The sequence below is a fragment of the Numida meleagris genome, chromosome Z (genome assembly GCF_002078875.1).
Source record: "Numida meleagris isolate 19003 breed g44 Domestic line chromosome Z, NumMel1.0, whole genome shotgun sequence".
Classification (NCBI taxonomy): Eukaryota; Metazoa; Chordata; class Aves; order Galliformes; family Numididae; genus Numida; species Numida meleagris.
In genome coordinates this window covers 47587751-47609847 of record NC_034438.1, presented here as the reverse complement: position 1 = coordinate 47609847, position 22097 = coordinate 47587751, and the positions used below count along the sequence as shown (strand labels likewise).

The 22097-nt window shown below is 39.5% G+C and overlaps 1 protein-coding gene across 6 annotated transcripts in view; it reads left to right on the top strand.

Annotated features, from left to right (window-relative positions):
• FER (FER tyrosine kinase) overlaps positions 1-22097 on the top strand; it is a 185913-nt gene that overhangs the window by 52284 nt on the left and 111532 nt on the right. For all 6 annotated transcript variants that reach the window (XM_021379740.1, XM_021379739.1, XM_021379734.1 and 3 more), the window contains 5 exons: positions 1018-1201; positions 3808-3945; positions 4811-4930; positions 9740-9862; positions 13654-13843. In XM_021379740.1, coding sequence (XP_021235415.1) covers positions 1018-1201; positions 3808-3945; positions 4811-4930; positions 9740-9862; positions 13654-13843 — 755 coding nt within the window. The remainder of the gene's footprint in view (positions 1-1017; positions 1202-3807; positions 3946-4810; positions 4931-9739; positions 9863-13653; positions 13844-22097) is intronic.

The following is a 22097-nucleotide window of genomic DNA, read 5'->3' as shown; positions in this document are numbered from 1 at the left end:
TCTTCTGCTGTATAAAAGATGAAATACAGAGGGCTGTAAAATCTATTTTTCATGTCTGTGATGGACGGGTGAAATAAGTGACAGTTTGAATTAATAAATTCATATTGGATAATGAAGGAATGAGATGATAGGGGCATGTTTTCAACTAGCACAGCACTAGACCTGAATTGTGCTGGGAATCTGCATAGTTGTCATTGGAGATCTTAGGAAGACATGTCACATAGCTGTGTAGTTACTGTGGCAAAGAGTAGAATAGATGACCTCCTGAAGTACCTTGTAGCTCTCTGGTTCAGCACTGAACTGATCTGATAGAGCTAAGATTGCAGTGTTGACCTCCTGATCAGTATACTGATAGTGGTTAGGAAATGTTATGCTGTAGTGAAGCTGGGAGTTTTGTACAGGAGTAACAGTACTGGAGTTCAGATACTGGTATGAGACTGCATCAGTGCTTGTTTGGGATGATACATAGCGCTAGAGTGTTTGCTCAAAATAAATGACAGCTTCTGTGTGAATCAAAGGTCTCAGCTAGTAAGACAGGTCTTATTTTCCTCTTTTAAAATGTTTATTCACTTTGAGGCAAATGAAATATTAGCTTTTCAGTAGTTGTGTGTTTGAGTTTTTTAGTCTTTATTCTTAATGGTTATTTCTATATCAATGTTGGCAGTGGCATTCATGTACTTTTAGATAAAGAATTCTGGTCGAAGTAAAAGTAGTTTTTTCTTACCTAGAAGAAGAAAACCAAGAGATTTGATCATATTAACAACTTCAGAGTGGTCAAATTTACTTCTTCAGAGAAATACTTTGGAATAGATGTATTTCCAAATAATAATAATAATAATAAAAATACGTATTACCAAATACCTTGGAATGGTATTTCTGTAGGATAATAATAATAAAAAAAAAAAAGTGCAAACCTATTATGAATCAATTAGATTTCAATTAGATTTATGCTATCAGCAAATCTGTATACTTTGAATTCACCTTTTCCTTTTTTGTTTTGATTCTGTTTTCCCTTAGGAAAGGAGACTGAGAAAGCCAAAGATCGGTGTGATAAAGCCACTATGAAGCTTCATATGTTGCATAATCAGTATGTATTGGCACTGAAAGGAGCACAGTTGTATCAGCACCAGTATTATGACACTACGCTTCCTCTGTTACTTGATTCGCTACAGAAAATGCAAGAGGAAATGATTAAAGCCCTGTAAGATATTTTCTTGCAGATTTTAACTTGCAAATGTTGTGTGTAGTATTCTAACTTACAGCATTATTAGAAATGAGTAAACTGCAACCAATTATTTGTATATCATGGGTACTGAAAAAAACCTGTTTTAAACTTTCAGTTGACAATAATTGTGCATAAATAAGTCTGTTCAAGTACAGACAGTAGTTTTGAGGGATTACTTGTGCATTTTGACAAGACATCATCTTAACTTTTCAATTTAACAGATTAATTACAGTATTTATGGTTTATCCTCTCCTTCATCTGGAATAATACAGAAGTTTGTTGCCTCCCTAGTAGTCTTATTTTTATGAAATTTTGCCACTAAAAACTTTGGTTTAAACTGTCCAACCATCTTGATAGTCATTTTGGAGGTGGACCAGACAGATGTGTGGTTAGTCAAATGTGTGGGCAGATAACAGGATCGTGTAAACCTAATCTTACTGTGAGGAGTCCAACCTTAAAAATACAGTTACCTTTTCCCTGGAAGGTCATTCTCTAGATTATTACAGAAGCAGTGCAAACTGATTATCTTAGAGAACAGACTTCAGGCCCTCTTTTCTGGTTTGGAGCCGCCATGCTGCCTCTGTGACTTTCCTGAAGAATGTGAGTTGGTTAGGTCGTCTTCTCAGTTGTTTTGTAAGTCACTAAAAGGCAAAGTGGTTACTTCTTTTCATAGGCATTGTTCAGTTAGATATGAGGCAATCTTCTGTAACTTCTTTTCTTACTTTTACAAAAATGTGTTCATATTGACTTCAGCAAATAAGAAATGAGAGAGAATTAAAGATTTTGTGGTCAGTATCACAGAATCACAGATTGTTGGGGTTTGGAAGGGACCTTGAAAGATCATCTAGTCAATCCCCCTACTGGAGCAGGAACACCTAGATTAGGTCACACATTAGGAACGTGTCCAGGCAGGTTTTGAATGTCTCCAGAGGAGGAGACTCCACAAACTCTCCGTGGAGCCTGTTCCCGTATTCTGTTACAATATGCTTGTGTGATGCAGAGAACATTAATGGCCCCATTATCAGTATTATCATATTACTGTCATTGATACTGGTGCAAGAATCTAAGTACTTTACTAAGTACTTTAAGTCTTTTTAATCTTAATGTATGTAGAATCACAACTAGAGAACACAGTTAAATTTGTGTGTTGTAATTAAGGTGATTTTTTTTTCCAGAAATGTGAGTTAAAGTAATACACTGAAAAATTTCACGGTATAAAAAGGGCCTATTGAGCCGACTTGCATTTGCTGTCCCTGAGTAGAAGATTGAAAAGTATTTTTGTCAAATTCTAAACTTCTTTCAGTTAAATCTGAATTGATTGGGGAAATTACTGGTTAATGGTAACTTGGCTTAATGCTACAAAAATAAGTGGTGATTTCATGCAGGGGGCTTGATATTGTTGACAAGTATGTGAAACGGTTCCTTAATAGTTCTGATTTTGCAGACCAGCTGGTTTGGTTTTTATGTAGATAAATAGTAATTGTCATTGATTCCCTTTCTCTTAAATCCAGCATTGCTGTAGCTGATATTGGCCTATCGTTTGCTGCACTCAAACTGTTTTCTGGAACCTTTTCAGACATGTTCACTGGCAAGGCAAGATTTAATGACTTACGTTGTCTTTTTTCTCCTCAGAAAAAATATACTGGAAAAATCCAAGCAAATAATATTTTTTACTGAGTAAACATATTTAAAGATCATACCCAGGAAAAATGTATTAATACCTCTTTCTCTGCATTTTCCTCTTGACTGGTCAAAATCATCAGTATTTTAAAAGTCTCGCTATGCTCAACACCTGGCAAGCCAGCAAGTTTGTCAAAAAAATAAAAATAAAATTGAGGGTTCTTTTATAGAAAGCTGAAACTTAAAGAGAACAGAAGAGCATTCTGAGGAAATGTCACTGGATGCTCTTAAAATTTGTGATAAAGTATTGCCAGTTCTTTTACCACTTCTTAATCACTTCATTTTCCCCACTTCTGGAACCAGCTAATAGGCTGAACAGCTTGTACGTTCTTGGGTGAATTTCTTCCTTGATGTTTTTTCCTCTTGTACTGAACAAGTCAAAGTGAAGTGTGTTTATTTTTGTATAAATAACTAATTTATAAAATACCTGTATGATAAAGGGTAGATAATAATGAAGAAAACAGTTTTGAAAGGAAATTCTCATTCTTTAACTCCTTTTCCCTTGTATCAGAATGTATTTTATTACTCAGGACTACATGAGATGGCTTTAGTGTAGATTATGACAAGCATGGTGAGTCCTCTGGTTGTGAAAGAGTGTCATCAGTAAGTTCTGTATGTTCCTTTTCCTTGTAATCTCTACAGCTTTAGTTTATCTACTCTGTATATTCTGAAATCAATACAGGGATTGTGTCTTAGAGACTTCTCCACTCATAGCCAATTTGTAAAGAAAAGGCCACAAATGCTCTGTTATTTCTTTGAGTAATATACATTGTCTTATTTTTTCCCTTTTTAGCCAGTTTCAGCAAGAATTTATAGAAACAGCAAACAAAGTTTGAAGCATCTCCAATACCATCTATGTCTTCAGTGCCATGTTATACACTAGAATTTTTTTTCCTTTTTAGAAAAGGAATCTTGGATGAGTATAGCCAGATCACTAGTCTTGTTACAGAAGAGATTGTGAATGTCCACAAAGAGATCCAGACTTCGGTTGAACAGATAGACCCTAATTCTGAATATAATGACTTCATAGATACTCACAGGTACACATTTTCATCTTGATGTCCATGTTCGTACTCTATTTTGAGTAAATCTTGCACTGAACTACAGTACTGCTTAAGTGATCAGACTTGAATTTGTTTTTCTTTCACCTTTAACTTACAGAACTTTATCCTAACTAGGAAAGTTGTTCTACATGCATGTACATAAGGCTGCTACATGTTTGTTTAACCATCTACCTCTTTGACTGTAGAAAAACAAAATCCGTATAGATGTTATTGCATGTGAAAAGTCATAGCTTGGGTACTGACAGTGGACTAGATATGATGATCCAGCTTCAGTGCAATCTAACTTGCTATGTATTTGGTTATGGTGTGTATCCATTGCAATGCTATGTTTATATGCTTTTTTTTTCTCACTATCCAGATTGTGGGTAAAGTGAATGCTAGGCATCTCAGTGTACACTGCAATTACTGTGGAGTTAGCAGTGCCTGAAGCAACAGAGCATGCAGATAATGCAGTAAAGTCTTGTGTTTTTAAAATAAACTATATTTGCTATTTATTGAACTGTAACTATATTGCTACATATAGAAATAGCTCTAAGACCCCTTATTTTATACTTTGTTGTTAATATATGTGAATTGGTAATTGTCAAGTGCAGGTTTGTAGCAGGCTCAGTGGCCTGTGCATATAGATGTCTCCTGAGAAACCTTGATCATATTATGAACTTAATTCAAAAAAATTGTGGTTTATTTTATGCTTGGTTTTTTTAAGACTGTATTCTTTATTCAAGGAAAAAGAAGGTGTATGCAATTGCTACTTTTCTATTATTTCATATGTAATTTTAACTATATTCTATTTTTAACTATATTCCAATTTTATAAATACAATATTTATTTAATGAATTAGATCTTCAGAAGTGACTGAACAAGAAATAGAGTTTGATACGTCTTTATTAGAAGAAAATGAAAACCTTCAAGCTAATGAGATCATGTGGAATAATCTAACAGCAGAAAGTTTACAAGTCATGTAAGTCTTCCTTTTCAAAAATATCATCCATTGGAAATGCTGTCATAGGTTATATTAAATGCCTATTCTATTCATTGCATTGCTATGTTCTCATTTTTAAGGTCCTTTTTCTCAAATCAGTATTTTCAAGCTGTAAACTTTTACTGATTTCTGCTCTTATTGTTCCTTTGCTTATCATACCCAGCCCCTCTGAAAACTTGCTAGTGCTTTCAATATGTTTTTTTTTCCTCTGCAGTTAATGTATACAGCACCCCAAATTCATCATTAATCGTCCTCAGACATTTACTTACCTCCCCAAAAGGAGAGGTACTCCACTTTTAGTACTCTTGAAAAAAGTACCGAAATCTGTTGATGAAGCCACTGAGGACAGTGATGTTATCAGTGACTTAAATTACCATCCAGAGAAATTTCACAAATGTATTACTTCGCTTAATTTGTGCTTGCTTTAGTTTTATAAAGAAAATCTATTGTTAGAATTTAAGATGTATTAACTTATTCAAACAAGTATACCTGTTGTATTATGTTTCATGGGCATTTTAGTTAGGGTGATAAAATTCATATTTACATACTTTGTTTATTGCATAGTTAAATCTTTTCATTAATTTTACCATCTTTATCTTTAATCAGTTGCTACTGGCATGCAGTTCTTCTACTGAGGTTATTATTCTTAGTATGTTCTCATTATTTTATCAACCTCAGATTTGCCATAAAGTGGTCCAGTGTAGTTGCTTTGGAGGTTAATTGTATACTTATTTTTTAATATTTCTTAATATTTTAAATATTTCTTACAACAATTTAAAATGGTAAAGTGAGAATAATGATCGATTCATGATTCTTTGGTGTCTATACTGTATTTCAGTCCATGTTTGACATGTTTGTGTGCTATAGAAAGCATGACTGGTCCAAATAAGATTGGTGGTAAGCTGTTGTTTTTAACTAATTTCCTGCTTAATCAAATTGTTTCTTGTAGGTTATTTTGAAAACCAAAGATACAGAAATCCTCATAGCAGTGAGAAACACATTACAGTGTATCTTCCATAGATTATTCTAATCCTTGTTCTTCCTCACCAATTATCATATCTTTTCATAAATTTATTCTTAAATTTAACATTCTGCGTCTTTACTAAAATGAGATTATCCCTGGGTAAACTATTTAAATGTTGTACAACTAAATCAACTTAAGCTCAGAAACAGAAAAAATACACTTACTGAATCTGTCTTTTTGATCCATCTTTCTCTAAGATGCTACTTTCAGTAGTTCAAAAAAATTAATAACTTTTTCACAGAATCACAGAATTTTAGGGGCTGGAAGGGACCTCTAGAGATCACCTAGTCCAACCCCTCTGCCAAAGCAGGCTCCCTCAGCCAGGTTGCACAAGTAGGTGTCCAGGAGGGTCTTGAATATCTCCAGAGAAGGAGATTCCACAACACCTTTGGGCAGCCTGTTCCAGTGCTCTGTCACCCTTACCGTGAAAAAGTTCTTACGCATATTTGTGTGGAGTTTCTTATGGTCCAGTTTGTGGCTGTTTCCCCTTGTCCTGTCTCCACACACTGCTGAAAAAAGTCTGGCCTCATCCCTTTGCCTCCCGCACCTTAGGTATTTATAGACATTAATCAGGTCCCTTCAGTCTTCTTTTCTCAAGGCTGAACAGACCCAGGTCACTCAGCCTTTTCTCATAAGAGAGTTGCTCCAGGCCCTTTATCATCTTTGTGGCCCTCTGCTAGACTCTTTCCAGGAGATCCGTCTCTTTTTTGTATCAGGGAACTTAGAACTCTCCAGCCTGTCCAAGTCTCACTGAATGGCAGTTCAGCCTTCTCGCATGTCAGACATTCATCCCAGCTTCATATCATTAGCAGACTTGCTGAGGGTGGACACTATCCCCTCATCAAGGTCACTGATGAAGATGTTGAACAAGACTGGACCGAGCTTCGACCTCTGGGGAACACCGCCAGTTACAGGCCTCCGAGTGGACTCTGCACTGCCAATCACAACCCTCTGAGCTCTGCCAGTCAGCCAGTTTTCAACCCATCTCCCTGTCCAGTCGTCTACCCCACAGTTCCTCAGCTTCATTATAAGGATGTTGTTGGAGACAGTGTCAAAGGCCTTGCTGAAATCAAGGTAGACTACATCCACTGCTCTCCCCCCATCCACCCAGCCAGTGATGACATCATAGAAGGCTACCAGGTTGGTCAAGCATGACCTCCCCCTGGTGAACCCATGCTGACTACTCCTGATAACCTTCTTCTCTTCCAATTGCCTGGAGATGGCATCCAGAACAAGCTGTTCCATCACCTTTCTAGGGATGAAGGTGAGGCTGACTGGCCTGTAGTTTCCTGAATCTTCCTTCTTGCCCTTTTTGAAGACCGGAGTGACATTGGCTATCCTCCAGTCTTCAGGCACCTCTTCCATTCTCCAAGGCCTCTCAAAGATGATAGGTAGCGGTTCAGCAGTCACCTCTGCCAGCTCCCTCAGCACACGTGGATGCATCCCATTGGGGCCCATGGTTTTATTTATTTATTTAGTCAACATTGATGTTGCCTGGATGCTCTCGGACCATCTCCTCCCTCACCAAAGGGAAGCCTTCCATTCCCCAGAATCTCTCCTTTACCTCCAGAGTCCAGGATTTCTGAGTGGGAGTCTTTGCAGTGAAAACAGAAGCAAAGAATGCGCTCAGTATCTCCGCCTTCTCAGCATCCCCCCATTACCAGAACACCCCCCTCATTTAGTAGGGGATCCGCATTTTCCCTAGTCTTTCTTTTACTGTTGACATACTTAAAAAAGCCTTTCTTATTATCCTTTATCACCTTTGCCAGATTCAGTTCCCAGTGGGAAACCAGCTGGGATTTCCAGCTGTTACGAGGCTGGCAGTGTCAGTTTCCTGAAACACATCATTACGTTTGCCAGCAATGTGCCCATGTGGCCAGGAGGGCCAGTGATATCCTGGGATGCATTAATAAAAATGTGACCACCAGGTTGAGGGAGGTGATCCTCTCCCTCTACTCTGTCCTGGTGAGGCCACATCTGGAATACCATGTCCAGTATTAAACTCCCTAGTTCAAAAAAGGCAGGAATCTCCTGGAAGGACTCCAGCAGGAGGGGACAAAGATGATAAAGGGCCTGGAGCATCTCCCACGCAAGGAAAGGTTGAGAGACCTGGGTCTGTTCAGCTTAGAAGAAGAGAAGACTGAAAGGGGATCTTCTCAATGTTTATATATATCTAAAGTGCAGGAGACAATTGGATGAGGCCAGATGTTTTTCAGTGGTGTGCTGTGATAGGATAAGGAGCAGTGTCAAAGAAGGTTGAGCATAAGAAGTTCCACACAGATATGTGGAAGAACTTCATTACAGTGAGGATGTCAGAGCACTGGAACAGGTGGCCCAGGGAGGTTGTGGAGGCTCCTTCTTTGGAGATATTCAAGACCTGTTTGGATGCCTGTTGGTGCAAGCTACTTTAGGGAATCTGCTTTAGCACAGCATTTGGGCTCAATGATCTCTTCAGATTGCTTCCAACCCCTGCAATTCTGTGATTTTGTGATTGTTGGTGATGAGACATGATGTTCTTACTACAAGCCAGAATCAAAATGGCCGTCCACCAAGAAGTGGCTTGAATTCCTCATCGAAGAAAAAAGCTCAAGATGCAGCCCTCAGCAAGTAAAGTGATGTGTACTGTCTTTTGGGGTAAGAAGGGAGTGATCCTTCAGGATTTCCTGGAACCCAGACAAACTATTAACTTTGAACTGCTGTATAGTGACTCTGATGAAGCTGAAGGCTTGAACTTCCAGAGTCAAGCCAGAGAAGACAACCTTTCTCTTGTAACATGGTAACACTAGGCCCCATACCAGTTTGAAGAGAAGCAGTGGAGCATGTTGTCAGTCTTGGCTGGACTGTCCTACCACACTCACAGTCCAGTTTCAGCACCATCTGACTTTCCACTGTTTGGGCCAATGAAAGACGATGTGGTCAGTGTTTTCCCCAGCAGTGATGATGTCATACCAGCTGTTAAGCAGTGGTCACCTCTGCTGTTGCAGGTTTTTGAGTGTGGCATGCAGGCTCTTGTTCATCACTAGTGAAAATATTTAGCTGATGGTGGTGACTACATTGCATGCAGTGTTTTGTAGCTGGGAATTTGCTCTATCAAATAGTAGTATTGTGCTCCTTGTAGCTGTTGTAGTTTCCATTGAATTAAATAAGAAGCATTACTTTTGGAGCAACCTATGTATGTTGTGATGTATATGCCACTTCTTTTTTGGCACTCGACAACCCGTATATGTTTTATATGAATGCGCACAGGCATTCTTTAGAAATTGTTCTCCTGGCTTAACAGTAGTTTGGTTTGAGCATACCTTGTTATCAAAAATTGTGTGTTATTAAAAAAGTTAATGGTTAAGAGAAGTATGCAGCTTGCTCTTAAAAATACGTGTTTTATGAATTTGTAATGTAGGACTTGTTTCTTCTTCCATTATTTCTAGAGGTTTTTCATTATTTTGTTATTTTATCCCAACTATTAATTCTGTGTACTTACTTAAAACGTACTTTAGCAGTCAGAAAGTTATGAGTTTCATAAAGCATCTCAAATATCAGCAATATGTTAGTGAGGCTTTAATCCAGAGAACTCATGATTTCTAGATGATGTTTTCTTGGTGGAAGAGCCTGTGGGCATAGATCATTTTGCAACCTTCTACATGTACATAGCTTAGTATAGATCTGTTTAAAAATTTAAAAAAAAATGCTTCTCAGGGAAATAAAGTTCCCAAATATGTACAGTTTTTTTATTCACAACATGGATTTTGGTAATGTATGTCTTACAGGTTAAAAACTGTAATAGAAGAACTCATTCAAACACAGCAAACGCTTTTGAGCAAAGAGGAACTTGTATTGGAACTGGAGAAAAAAATAGAAGACTCTTCTAAGACTTGTGAAAAGAAGTCAGAGTAAGTGGAATTAAAATTTCCAATTGTAATAATATGAAGGAAAATGTCTATAATGCAATTCCTGATTCTTTAATAAGAAACAATCTCCACCAGTCTTATTCTTATTCTGTTTTTGTGAGAAATTATTCTTACGTATAAATAACAATAAATTTTCAACTTCTAAAATAAACCTGCTTGACTTCAGGTCCTAATTAATTAGAAAACTGAGAAGCTTAATTAATTTAATTTTGTTGTTATACTGATGTGCTCAGGAACTGAACTTTTCTTAGCATTGTATCTTCAGCCTGAATGAAGAAAAAGAATCAATTCACATTGTCTCTTTGTTTGACAGAGCTTGTTGTATACATGTAATTTTGTGAGAGACTTTTTCAGTTATGTGGAAGACGTGTAATCTTTTATGCAGTAAAGTTCAGAACTTGTCAAGTTAAGTTCATTCTTCATGGCATTTTCTTTAGTATAGTGAATGTAGAACCAATGCCTTGTGGTACTGCTCAGCAAATAATGAAGGTGAGAGGTTAATGGTTATTTTATGTGTCATAAATAAAACATTTATTATAATTGATATTTTTAGGTCAGGATCTTCCATCTCTATTTGATACTCACATTCCAGTCTAAACTGAAGTTACCGTAATGGATAAACCTTTATTTCTGTAGTGGTGTCTCTCTAGTTCTTTTTGTGATCGGTCGTAATCTTAACTAAGCACTTGGCCATAAATACTGATTTACAGTACCAGGAAACTGGAATGCAATACCTCAGGTGATCTTCATTTGCTGTAGACACATTTGTAGTTCTTGGAAGGCATCTTATCACTTGAAACTGTCAAATGCATTTCATTCACATTCAAAACTTTATGTAAGCATACAGTTCTGACTTGACAAATTTTCTTTTGTTGACGAAGGACGCGTACTCACAATATGTTTTCCAGATATTCAATTTTTGACCTACTTTCCTTTCTTACAGGATTAACAATTTGAACTAGATGGAGTTTGTGCTGCTTTTCCATAGGAATGTTTCGTCATTGTTTTGCTACGTATCTCTGAAAGTAGTTCAGACTATCTCTCTCTTTCCTGCTGTGTTCAGGCTCCCTTGAGTAATCTGTAGCAGATGTTTGTGTTGTTGAGATGATTTCAGTTCAGCCTGTGCCTGTCTTGCGGCTATGTTATTGTTGAGCCTCAGGTCTCCCCACTTCTTTCTGACTCAATTTCAGCACTGCTAGTCCGAACAATTTATTGACCCAGTGGCAGTCTGCCCTGGGTATTGTTTCTCTGTGTCTAATTATGGCAGCACTACGAATTAAGTTTTACACCTATTGCACTTTTCATTAAGGCACATGTTGAAGTGCATCTCTACACCTGATTTTGTGTTGCACCTCAACATTAAACTATACTGGTACTATTATGCTGGCACTAATATCTGGTTTTGCCTTCAGATGAGAAAATCTCCAGCAACGTAATGAGTGCTTCCATTATATACACATGTGTGTTCACCATACCATCTGCCCTCCTGATATGATAGTATATTGGATATTTGGGGTTTGATTCATTTTACCACTTTCCTACTTTTTGCCCACTTTTGATCTGGCAAGGATTCACTCTTAAAAGCCACAGGCAGAGAGTATTATAGATAGTAATTCCTCATGTATAAGAAGAATGGTCAGTATTCAGTGATGGATTTGGGCAAACTGTCACATAGCTATCCCGGTGTACCTCATGCCGCAGTTCAGGAGGGAACAGCTCCTGAGTTTTGACATCTAGAATGTAACTTATGTATGGTTCACGATGAGTTTTAACCATTCAGCATTTGGAATGCTATCGTTTTAGACAATATTGTATATTCATCAGGCTTCTTCTGATGGTGGAAAGCCATCATTTTTGTGGGGAGATGCTTGGTTTTTACTTTCCCTCATTGTGAGGATCAGATGAAGAAAGCTATCTTGAGGAGAGGCCATTCATATCTTTGTGTGATGTTTTTAAATATCTGCTTTCTTATGCTGAATTTCACTTTTCAAGTCTTCCACTTATGTCTTCATACATTGTCCTCATCCTTTCCACACAAAAGATCATTTGTCTGCTGCAAGGGGTTTTGTTCTTTGCTAACTTGGGACAATGTGCACATCTTGGGATATGACTTTTTGTCTTTTGCCACCAGTGATGTTTCTCTTATTACTTTGCATCTTATTTGAATAACCACCTAGCTCAGGATCAGTTTCTGAAGGAATAATTTTGCCATCCACAACTTTTGGCTTGTAGTATGTTTAGCATATACCTACTCAGTGTTTAGTGTCCGTATGTACAAGTTATGACAGAGCAGCTTCTTCAACAAATAAGGCGGTGTCCCCTTCTTTGTCAGACACAGCTGAAACTGTGGATATACAGAATTATGAGGCTTGCTTTTGAATTTTTTCAGGATTTTCCAGTGGTCTTTTGGGTGGTACCAGCAGAGCTGCTTGAATGTTGTTCATGAGTACAACAAATGACATCATTTCTGAAGTAGGAATAATGGACTTGGTAATCAGGGATAATTTATAAATTTCTTTTTTCTCCAAAGGGGAGAGCTTGCAAGAGGGCTTATCCTGAGTATACAGAATGACAGAATACTGTGGTTTTTCTTTAGTGTCCTTGCTTTTGGTAGGCCTGGTCCTTCAGGTTCCTTTATCTGCTCTTTCAGGCTATGAGAATTCTTTCTAGACCATGTTTCTGGTCTCAAGTGTGTCAGTGTTGTACCATAGATGCTTCACTCTGTTAGGCAGTTTCTGTCCATGTTTGGTTTTGTAATTTATTGAGGGTAATAGCCATCTGGGTTCCAGATGGATGTCCTAAATGGTCTGCTCATCCTTTGCAAATGTTTGATAGTCTGTTGTTCTCCAGTGGCCTGCAAGAAAGGTGAAAACCTTGATGACTGCAGCACAGGAGACAATTAAGAGCCAAGTACAATCTTTTTACGTGCAGCTGCAAGGCCTCTTGCAGGTTCTTTTCTTCCAGATCTGTTTCCTGCACTATTTTTCTCAGGAAGCATCTAGAGCTGATAGAGCCATCAATGGTGCAACTGTTATTTGAGAAATGAGACTCCTTGGTCTTGTACGGGGCTTTTTTTTTTTTTTTTATATGACAACAGTTTGAAGTCTGTCAGTGTAAGAAAGGTGGCATAAAATCTCTTTTAAAAAAAGTATCAATAAATAGACTGAAAGGAAGAAAGCGGACATAAAACATGACTCTAAATATTAGTCTGAATTTCTGACTTGGAAGAAAACTATAAGATGAGAACTAAGAAAACTGATAAGATGAGGTGACACATAGTAGATTCATACAGCATTCAGTGTTGCAGTTCTGTAATGATGTTTTAATAAATCCAAATGAATCACAGAATGGTTGAGGCTAGAAGGGTGCTGTGAAGCTCTAACTTCTGGAGGTTAACCAAAATGAAAATTTACGCAAACAAAAATGAAAACGTATAGTGGTTGAGGAAAGCTGTCACTGCATTCGGAATAAGGTTGATTGTAACTAAGTCGAAATGTGAAGACATTCCTGTATTCTCTTATCTGTTAATGGTGAAATACTTTGTAACAGTGGTGTAAGCAAGACCACTAGTAGATTATGGGTTATAGTTTCAATAGCTGTTGAAAAACAGAGCAGGATTCAGAGCAGAGTGAAAAAAAAAACTTGTAGAAGACAAGTAAAAAATGATTTGTAGCTGAGTTCCAGTGTTGAAAATGCTTTTTTTTTTTAAAGCTTTCATAAAATAAAGAATATACCTTAAATTATGTGCATTTCAAAATTAATTTTCTTTTCAGTATTGTTCTCTTGCTGAGCCAAAAGCAAGCACTGGAAGAACTTAAACAAACCGTTCAGCAATTAAGATGCTCTGAGGCAAAATTTGCAGCCCAGAAAGAACTACTGGAACAAAAGGTGCAAGAGAATGATGGGAAAGAACCACCACCTGTAGTGAATTATGAAGAAGATGCCAGATCAGTCACTTCTATGGTAAGCTTTACTTGTGCAGTCTTGCTATCGTATATTGTTCCTTAGATCAGTCTCATGACATATGAATGGATGACTGGAGTGAATAAACTTCTCTTTTCATTTTCAGAAACTGACTAGTTGGAAAAACAATTCAGTTGTGTGGTTTTATTTATTTGTTTTTATTTGTTGCAGTAATTTACGTTACTCTCTCTATTTGGTCTCCTGCACCCTAGAGACTTAGCTTCTCATTAGATTGTTTTATAAATAAATGTGTAAATCTTTAAATAGATTTAATAAATATGACTATGAGTTACTGATAATTTTGTTGGCTTGGTTGAAGCAACATGTTCACAGTTATAGGTGGAAAACTAACAGATAAAAACTGTTGGAATTACTGTATATATTGTGTCACTGACCTGACAAATTAACTTTACATACTGTAATCGTTCCTTTTAACTATTTCTTGCTAACACTTGATTCTTTGTAGCTTATTTTTAGATGACCGGATGCTTTTTGTAATGAAAATAAACTTGTGTTAATTTATGAGATCCTATGTAATTTTAAAAAGTACTTTGCTACTATTTTGGGACTTCTTTTTCTTAATTATATGCAGTTGTGTGGAGATAGTAATCACACAATCATGGAATTGCTTGGGTTGGAAGGAACCCCAAGGATCATCAAGTTCCAACCCCCCCTGCCACAGGCAGGGCCACTGTCCTCCAGATCTAATACTAGACCAGGTTTCCCAGGGCTCCATCCAGCCTCGTCTTGAACGCTTCCAGGGATGGGGCATCCACAGCCTCTCTGGGCAGCCTGTTCCAGGTCTTCACCACTGTCTGTGAAGAACTTCCCCCTGAAATCTAATCTAAGCTTTACCTCCTTGAGCTTAAAACCATTCCCCTTGTCCTATTGCTGTCTACCCTTGTAAAAAGTTGATTCCTCTCCTGTTTATAATTCTCTTTTAAATACTGGAAGACTGCAATGAGGTCTTCTTGCAGCCTTCTTCTCCAGGCTGAACATGCCCGGGACCCTCAGCCTGTCTTTGTAGGGGAGATGCTCCAGCCTTCTGATCATCTTCATGGGCCTTCTCTGGACCTTATCCAACTGCTCCATGTCTTTCCTGTATTGGGGGCTCCAGACCTGGACACAGTACTCCAGATGGGGCCTCACGAGGGCGGAGTAGAGAGGGACAGTTACCTCCCCCTCCCTGCTGGCCTCCCCTCTTCTGATGGAGCCCAGGATACCATTTGCTTTCCAAGCTGCAAGAGCACACTGCTGCTCGTGTTAAGTCTTTCATCCACCAGGACCCCTAGGTTCTTCTCTGCAGGGCTACCCTCAAGAAGTTCTTCTCCCAGTCTGCACATGTATCTAGAATTACTCTGACCCAAGTACAAAACCTTGCAATTTGCTGTGTTGAACCTCATCAGATTCACACAGGCCCGCCTTTCAAGTTTGTTGAGGTTCCTCTGGATGGCATCCCTTCTTTCCATTGTGTCAACCGCACCATTCAGCTTTGTGTCATCAGCAAACTTGCTGAGGGTGCGCTCAATCCCGTCATTGATGTCATTGATGAAGATGTTAAAGAGCACTGATCCCAAGACAGATTCCTGGGGGACACCTCTCATTACCAGCTTCCACCTGGACATAGAACCATTGAACACAACTAATCTAAATCTACCCTCTTCCATGTCAAAACTATTTCCCCTGTCCTGTCACTACATGCCCTTCTAAGAAGTCCCTCCCTGGCTTTCCTGTAGGCTCCCTTCACGTACTGGAATGCTACTATAAGATTCCCCCCGGACCCTTCTCTTCTCCAGACTGAAGAGCCCCAGCTCTTTCAGCCTGTCCTCTTAAGGAAGGTGCTTTAGCCCTCTGATAGATCATCTTTGTGTCCCTCCTCTGGATGCGCTCCAACACGTCCATGCCTCTTCTGTACTGAGGGCTCCACATCTGGATGTGGTAATCCAGGTGAGGCCTCACCAGCATTGAGGGCAGGATCACCTCCCTCGACTTGCTGGCTGCTCTTCTTTTGGTGCAGCCCAGGATACAGTTGGCCTTCTGGGCAGCAAGCACTCAGTGATGGCTCATGTTGAATCTTTCAGCAGTTGACGCTCCCAAATTCTTCTCCCCAGAGCTTCTTTAAAGCTGTTCTCTGCCCAACCTGTATCTGCTTGGGATTGCCACGACCCAGATGCAGGACGTTGCACTTGGCCATGTTGAACTTCATGAGGTTGGTGTGGGCCCACCTCTCAAGCTTGTCCGTGTCCCCCTGGCTAGCATCCCTTCCCTCTAGTATGTTAACTGCACCCTCAGCTTGGTATCATCTGCAAACTTGCTGAGGGTGCACTCGATCCCTCTGTCCATGTCACCTACAAAGATGTTAAATAACACTGGTCACCCCACACCGATCTGTGAGGAACGCCACTCATTGCTGCTGTTGACCACAACTCTCTGAGTGCAGCCATCCAACCAGTTCCTTTCCTTATCCAGCTAGTGGTCCGTCCATGAAATCCATTTTTCTCCAATTTGGCAACCAGGACGTCATGTGGGACAGTGTCAAATGCTTTACACAAGTCCAAGTAGATTATGTCAGTTGCTCTTCTCTATCCACTGACATTGTAACTCCATCATAGAAGGCCACCGGGTTTGTCAGCCATGACTTTCCCTTGGTGAAGCCTTGTTGGTTACCACAAATCACCTCCTCTTTATTTTCCATGTGCCTTACTAGGGCTTTCAGGAAGATCCGCTCCATTGTCTTTCTGGGCACAGAGGTGAGACTGACTGGTCTGTAGTTCCCTGGATCTATTTTTCCCTTCTTGAAAGTGGGTGTTATGTTTCTCCTTTTCCAATCAGTGGTCTCGAACCTGATCTTCATCTACAGTAGGCAGATCTTCCTTCTCCAAGTTCTTACCTTTACTTTATGCACCTTGAGCGGTGCAGCTAGAGCCCTTGCCAGTGAAGTCTGTGGCAAAGAAGTCATTGAGCACCTCAGCTTTCTCTGTATCCTTCATGACCAGTTCTCCAGTTTCCTTCTGGAGAGGGCCCACAGCTTCCCTGGCCTTCCTTTTATCACTGGTATACCTGTAGAATTTCTTCTTGTTCCCCCTTACGTCCCTGGCTAGATTTAATTCCGTCTGGATTTTAGCTTTCCAAACCTGATCCCTGGCTGCTCAGACAACTTCTTTGTAGTCCTCCGAGGTAACCTGTTCCTGCTTCTACTCCCTATAGACTTTCTTTTTGTGCCTAATTAAGTTCAGGAGCTCCTTGGTGATCCATGGAGGCCTCCTGGCATTCTTGCCTGCTTTCTTTTTTTCTTGGGATGCACTACTTCTGGGCTTGGGGAGATGGTCCTTGAATACTGACCAGCTTTCTGGGGCCCCTCTTCCCTCCAGGGCTTTAGCCCATGTCACCCTGCCAGGCCGTTCCCTGAAGAACTTGTGGTCTGCTCTCCTGAAGTCTGTGTAATCTAAATGTAGTTTGATACTACATTTGATTGTACTTATTTGCGCTTCTTGAAAAATTTGCTGTAAATTTGTGATTCAAAAATTGTTTTCCTAATAATGACTACTTTTTGTTTGGCTTATGTTGTGAGTACATCTATGAAGTATATTTGATGTTTGTGAATTTTTTTGGTAGTTTGAAGTTTAAAATTGCAGACGTCTTTATATAAAAGTATTTATTTGGTGCCACACAAATGCAGCCTGTTTCAAAAGGGAGTAGTTCTCAAATTTTTTTGTTTTCCATCTCTTACAATATATAGTAGTATTGTATGACTCCAAGGAACCCAGTTCTGAAATGCTGTTTGATGTGATTTTATAGAAAGGGTTAGGTTACCTGTATTTTATTTTGTAACTTCTATTATTGTTATTTCTATTGAAACAGCTGTCTTTATGCCAAAATGATGTAGTATCAAAGTTGTTATAGATTATGTCACTGTCACAGAAGTAAACTAGAGGCTTGCACTAGATTATCAGTGTTTAGTCAATGAATGGATTGTCTGTCATTTGTCTTAGTATACATATGTTTTTATTGCTATCTTAAGAGTGTGAAAATAGTTTACCGCAATAAAAGCAAAGAAAATAACAAGAAAACTCCAGTATTATCTAACCTTCTGATTAAAAATGAAAGCATCAATATTTGGAACTTTGCTATTTAAGTGTAACACTTACTGAAATGTGCAACAGTGATTTGCATTTCATGTTAAGACTTAACATCTAGAAAAAAAAAGTATTGACTAGAAAATTGCTACAGAACAGGAAATCTTCAGGGATCACAAAAACCTGGCAGTAGATTTAATTGATATAAAATCATAATACGAAATAGTAAATAATTTTGCTTAGCAACAATATAGTGGAATCTGTGTACCAGTTTAATGTATATCTTCCTGTATCCTTATATGATAGAAAGAGTATGTATGTCTGTTTTCTGAGAACCACTTAATTGTCTTTTAAGTAGAATACTTTGTAAACTATATGGTATTTCAGCGTAGTCATGGTTCATATAGTCACTGTCCCTGGAGATGTTCAAGAAACGTTGAGATGTTGTACTAAAGGACATGGTTTAATGGGGAAATGTTGCTGATAGGTGGATGGTTGAATGATCTTGGAGGTCTTTTCCAACGTTGGTGATTCTGTGATTCTATGATTTTGCATTACGCTGTAACTATTGGTAAAACTAAGACTTCGTATTCAGGCTCTGTAATCTGGAAAGACTTGTCAGCAGGTGGAGCTCGAGCTTTTAAGCCAGAAGACTGGTTATGACTGAATATCCATCATTTTTCATCATTTTCTATGTTTAAAAAAGTTAGATGAGACACAGAAATCTACGTTCTCATTTTTCTAACATTACATAATCTGAAGTGGTGCTTTGTTTTGTGTTGTTTTTTTCTGTTGTTTTTCCTGATGTTTTTTTAAAGATGGTAAAATATAACAGTGATGTGGAAATACCCTAACACATGTTCTTCAGTAGCATGTAAGCTAACCAAAAAACCTGCACAGCTTTTCTGTATGTGGAGCAACCATACTAAGTTGCTGCACTTTCTGTGTGTGCTTATTAAAGTGCTTCTGGTTGCGTTTGGTTGTCAGTATGGAAGGCAGCTGGAATATCAGTGAATTATCAGTGCATCATTACAGGAGAATGCCATCCTTAAAACCATGTGTAGTAGAGTAACTGAGAGTAGGTATGTATTAGCATTAGATTTAACATTTCTGAATTCCTATTATATCTGCTGTAGCTGAGATACCTAAAAAGAAAAACATTTAAAAGTTCACAGCACTTCTGATTAGTTTTATTATTTAAAAGGCTTCAGAGGTTCTGGTCTCGGTGATTGCTTTAAAAGTAAGATATGTTAGCTTTTGGTGGAAATTATTTGTGGCACATATTAAAAAACCAAACAAAAAAACACAGAAGAAAAATCATTGTATTCCCATCTCTGTTTTCCAGATATTGTGAGTCTGTGTGCCTTCTAATAGTGTAATCAACATTGTTTGAGGATTTGAGGCAAATATTTCTAGGATTCTCAGTAACAACAAATTTTAATCAATTTGTGAATTCTGAATTTTTCCAAGTCAACTATGTAGATATTAAGGAACATCTATAGGAATTGACTGTGATTAAAGTTGTATCATTAATTGAGTTTTAGGTGTTGTATCATAAGGCTCTAGAAATGTAACACACTACAATCTACAAGATAACATAGCTAAGTTAGAGGGACAGGGTGCTTGTGGGGGCTCTCAACCTACTGCATCTTAAGAAGATAAAAGCAACAGGCAAATCCATAAAAGGAATTAAGGAGTTATCCTGTGTGAAGGTGACAAGAGCTGCTGCCCAGCTGAACTGCTTCTACAGCAGTGCACACAGCTTTGGAAACAAAAAGCAGGGGTTGGAAACTATGCTACTGGAAAATCATGATGTAGTTGCTGTCACTGACACCTAATGGGATGACTCCCATGACTGGAATGTGGCTATAGATGGCTACCAGCTGTTCAGAAGGGACAGGCAAGGAAGGAGGGGAGGAGACATTGCCTTCTACATCAAGGAAGGAATAGATTGTGAAGAACAATTCCCAAAGAACGGCCATGGGAAAGTTGAAAGCCTGTGGGTGAGAGTTAGAGACAGAGACAACAAAGGAATCCTTGTGGTTGGTGTCTAGTACAGGCCACCTGATCAAGCAGAGCCTGTTGGTGGGACCTCCTTCCTCCAGCTACTGGAGGCATTGCAGTCACAGGCTCTTGTCCTGTTGGAGGACTTCAGCCTCCATGACATCTGCTGGAAGAATAGCACAGCAAGTTGTAGGCAATCCAGGAGGCTCCTGGAATGCATTGAGGATTACTTCTTGAGCCAAGTAATAGACAGCCCCATCAGGGCGTTGTAATGCTGGACCTGCTGCTCATCAGTGTGAGTGAACTGATTAGTGACTTCAGGATTGAAGGCTGCCTGGTCTGTAGAGAGCGTGCAGTGGCAGAGTTCAAAATCTTGAGGGATATCGAACAGGCAAAGAGTAAAATCAGGATGCTTAATTTTAGGAAAGCCAAATTCCAACTCTTCAGGGAGTTTGTCAGTGAAACCCCCTGGCAACTTGTCCTCAAGGACAAGGGAGCAGATCAGAGCTGACAGATCTTTAAAGAAGCTCTCCTTAGGGCACAAGAGCTCTCCATTGCCAGATGTAGGAAGTCAGAAAAGTAAGGCAAGAGTGCAGCATGACTGTACCGGGACCTGCTGATCAGACTGGAGAGGAAGAAGAAAGCGCATGGGCAGTAGAAGCAGAAACAGGTAACCTGGGAGTAGTACAGGGATGTTGCTAGACTGTGTAGGGATGGGGTCAGGAAGCCCAGGGCCCCACTGGAACTGAATTTGGCAAGGGGCATGAAGAAGGATAAGAAAGGCTTCTATAGATACCTCAGCTGGCACAGGAGAGCATACCATCCCTAGTGAGCAACACAGGCAGGCTGCTAACAAGAGACAAGGAGAAGACTGAGGTATTCAACAACATTTTTGCCTCAGTCTTCACTGCATTGTACTGAGACCAGTGCTCTTTTAACATGTTCATCAATGACATTGAAGGTGGGATTGAGTGCACCCTCAGCAAGTTTGCAGATAACACGAAGCTGTGGTGTGCGGTTGACATATCCAAGGAGTGGGATGCCATCCAGAGATACCTAGACAGGCTCAAGCAGTGATCGCAGGAGAAGCTCATGAGGATCAAGAAATCCAAGTGCAAGGTGTTGCACCTGAGTCGTGGCAACCCTCACTGTCAGTGCAAACTAGGGGATATAAGGATTGAGTGCAGCCCTGCTGAAAAGGACTTGGAGGTACTGGTGGATGGTATGCTGGACATGAATCAGCAGTGTGCCCTGGCAGCCCAGAAGGCCGACCATACTCTGGGCCGCATCAAAGGAAGTGTGGCTAGCAGGTTGAGAAAGGTGATTTTGCCGCTCTACTCAATGCTGGTGAGACCTCAACTGGAGTACTGCATCCCGATGTGGAGTCCTCAGTACAGGAGAGATGGGGGCCTCTCAGAGTGCGTCCAGGGGAGGGCCACAAAAACGATCCAAGGAATGGAACACCTCTCCTAGGAGGACAGGCAGAGAAAGCTGGGGCTGTTAGGCCTGGAGAAGAGAAGGTTCCATGGAGACCTAATTGTGGCCTTTTGGTATCTAAAGGGGGGCTATAAGAAGGAAGAAGACAGACTCTGCCTCTGACTCAGGGTCTGTTGTGATAGGACAAGGGGAAGTGGTTTCAAATGTAAAGAGTGGAGATTTAGATTGGGTATAAGGAAGAAGTCTTTTACAGTGAGTGTGGTGAGGCACTGGAATGGATTGTCCAGAGAGGTAGTGTAAGGCCAGTCCCTGGAGACATTCACAGTCAGGCCAGAGGGGGCTCTGAGCAACCTGGTCAAGGTGTGGATGTTCCTGTTCATTGCAGAGGAGGGAGACTACGTGACCTTTAAAAGTCCTTCCCAACTAGAAAGATTCTATGATTCCATGGGGTCTCACTTTCTCCTATTGTATAAGGCCATATAGAATCTTCAAACAGATGCAGGGAAACAGCTTCTGTGATAGCACTATCAGAAAGCTTGATTGTATAGACAGAGTGTTTTTTTTCTTTTCTCTTAGTGACTCAGTAGAATTGAGGCATTTCTGTGCTTTGTAATGCAATACCAAGCAGATACCTTGTTTATCTGCTCATGTAAGTAATTTCCTGCTAATTTGTGGCTCATTGTGTTTATATAAAACTAAGATTATATAAGAGCCCACTTAGTAGGAAGGGATAAGGG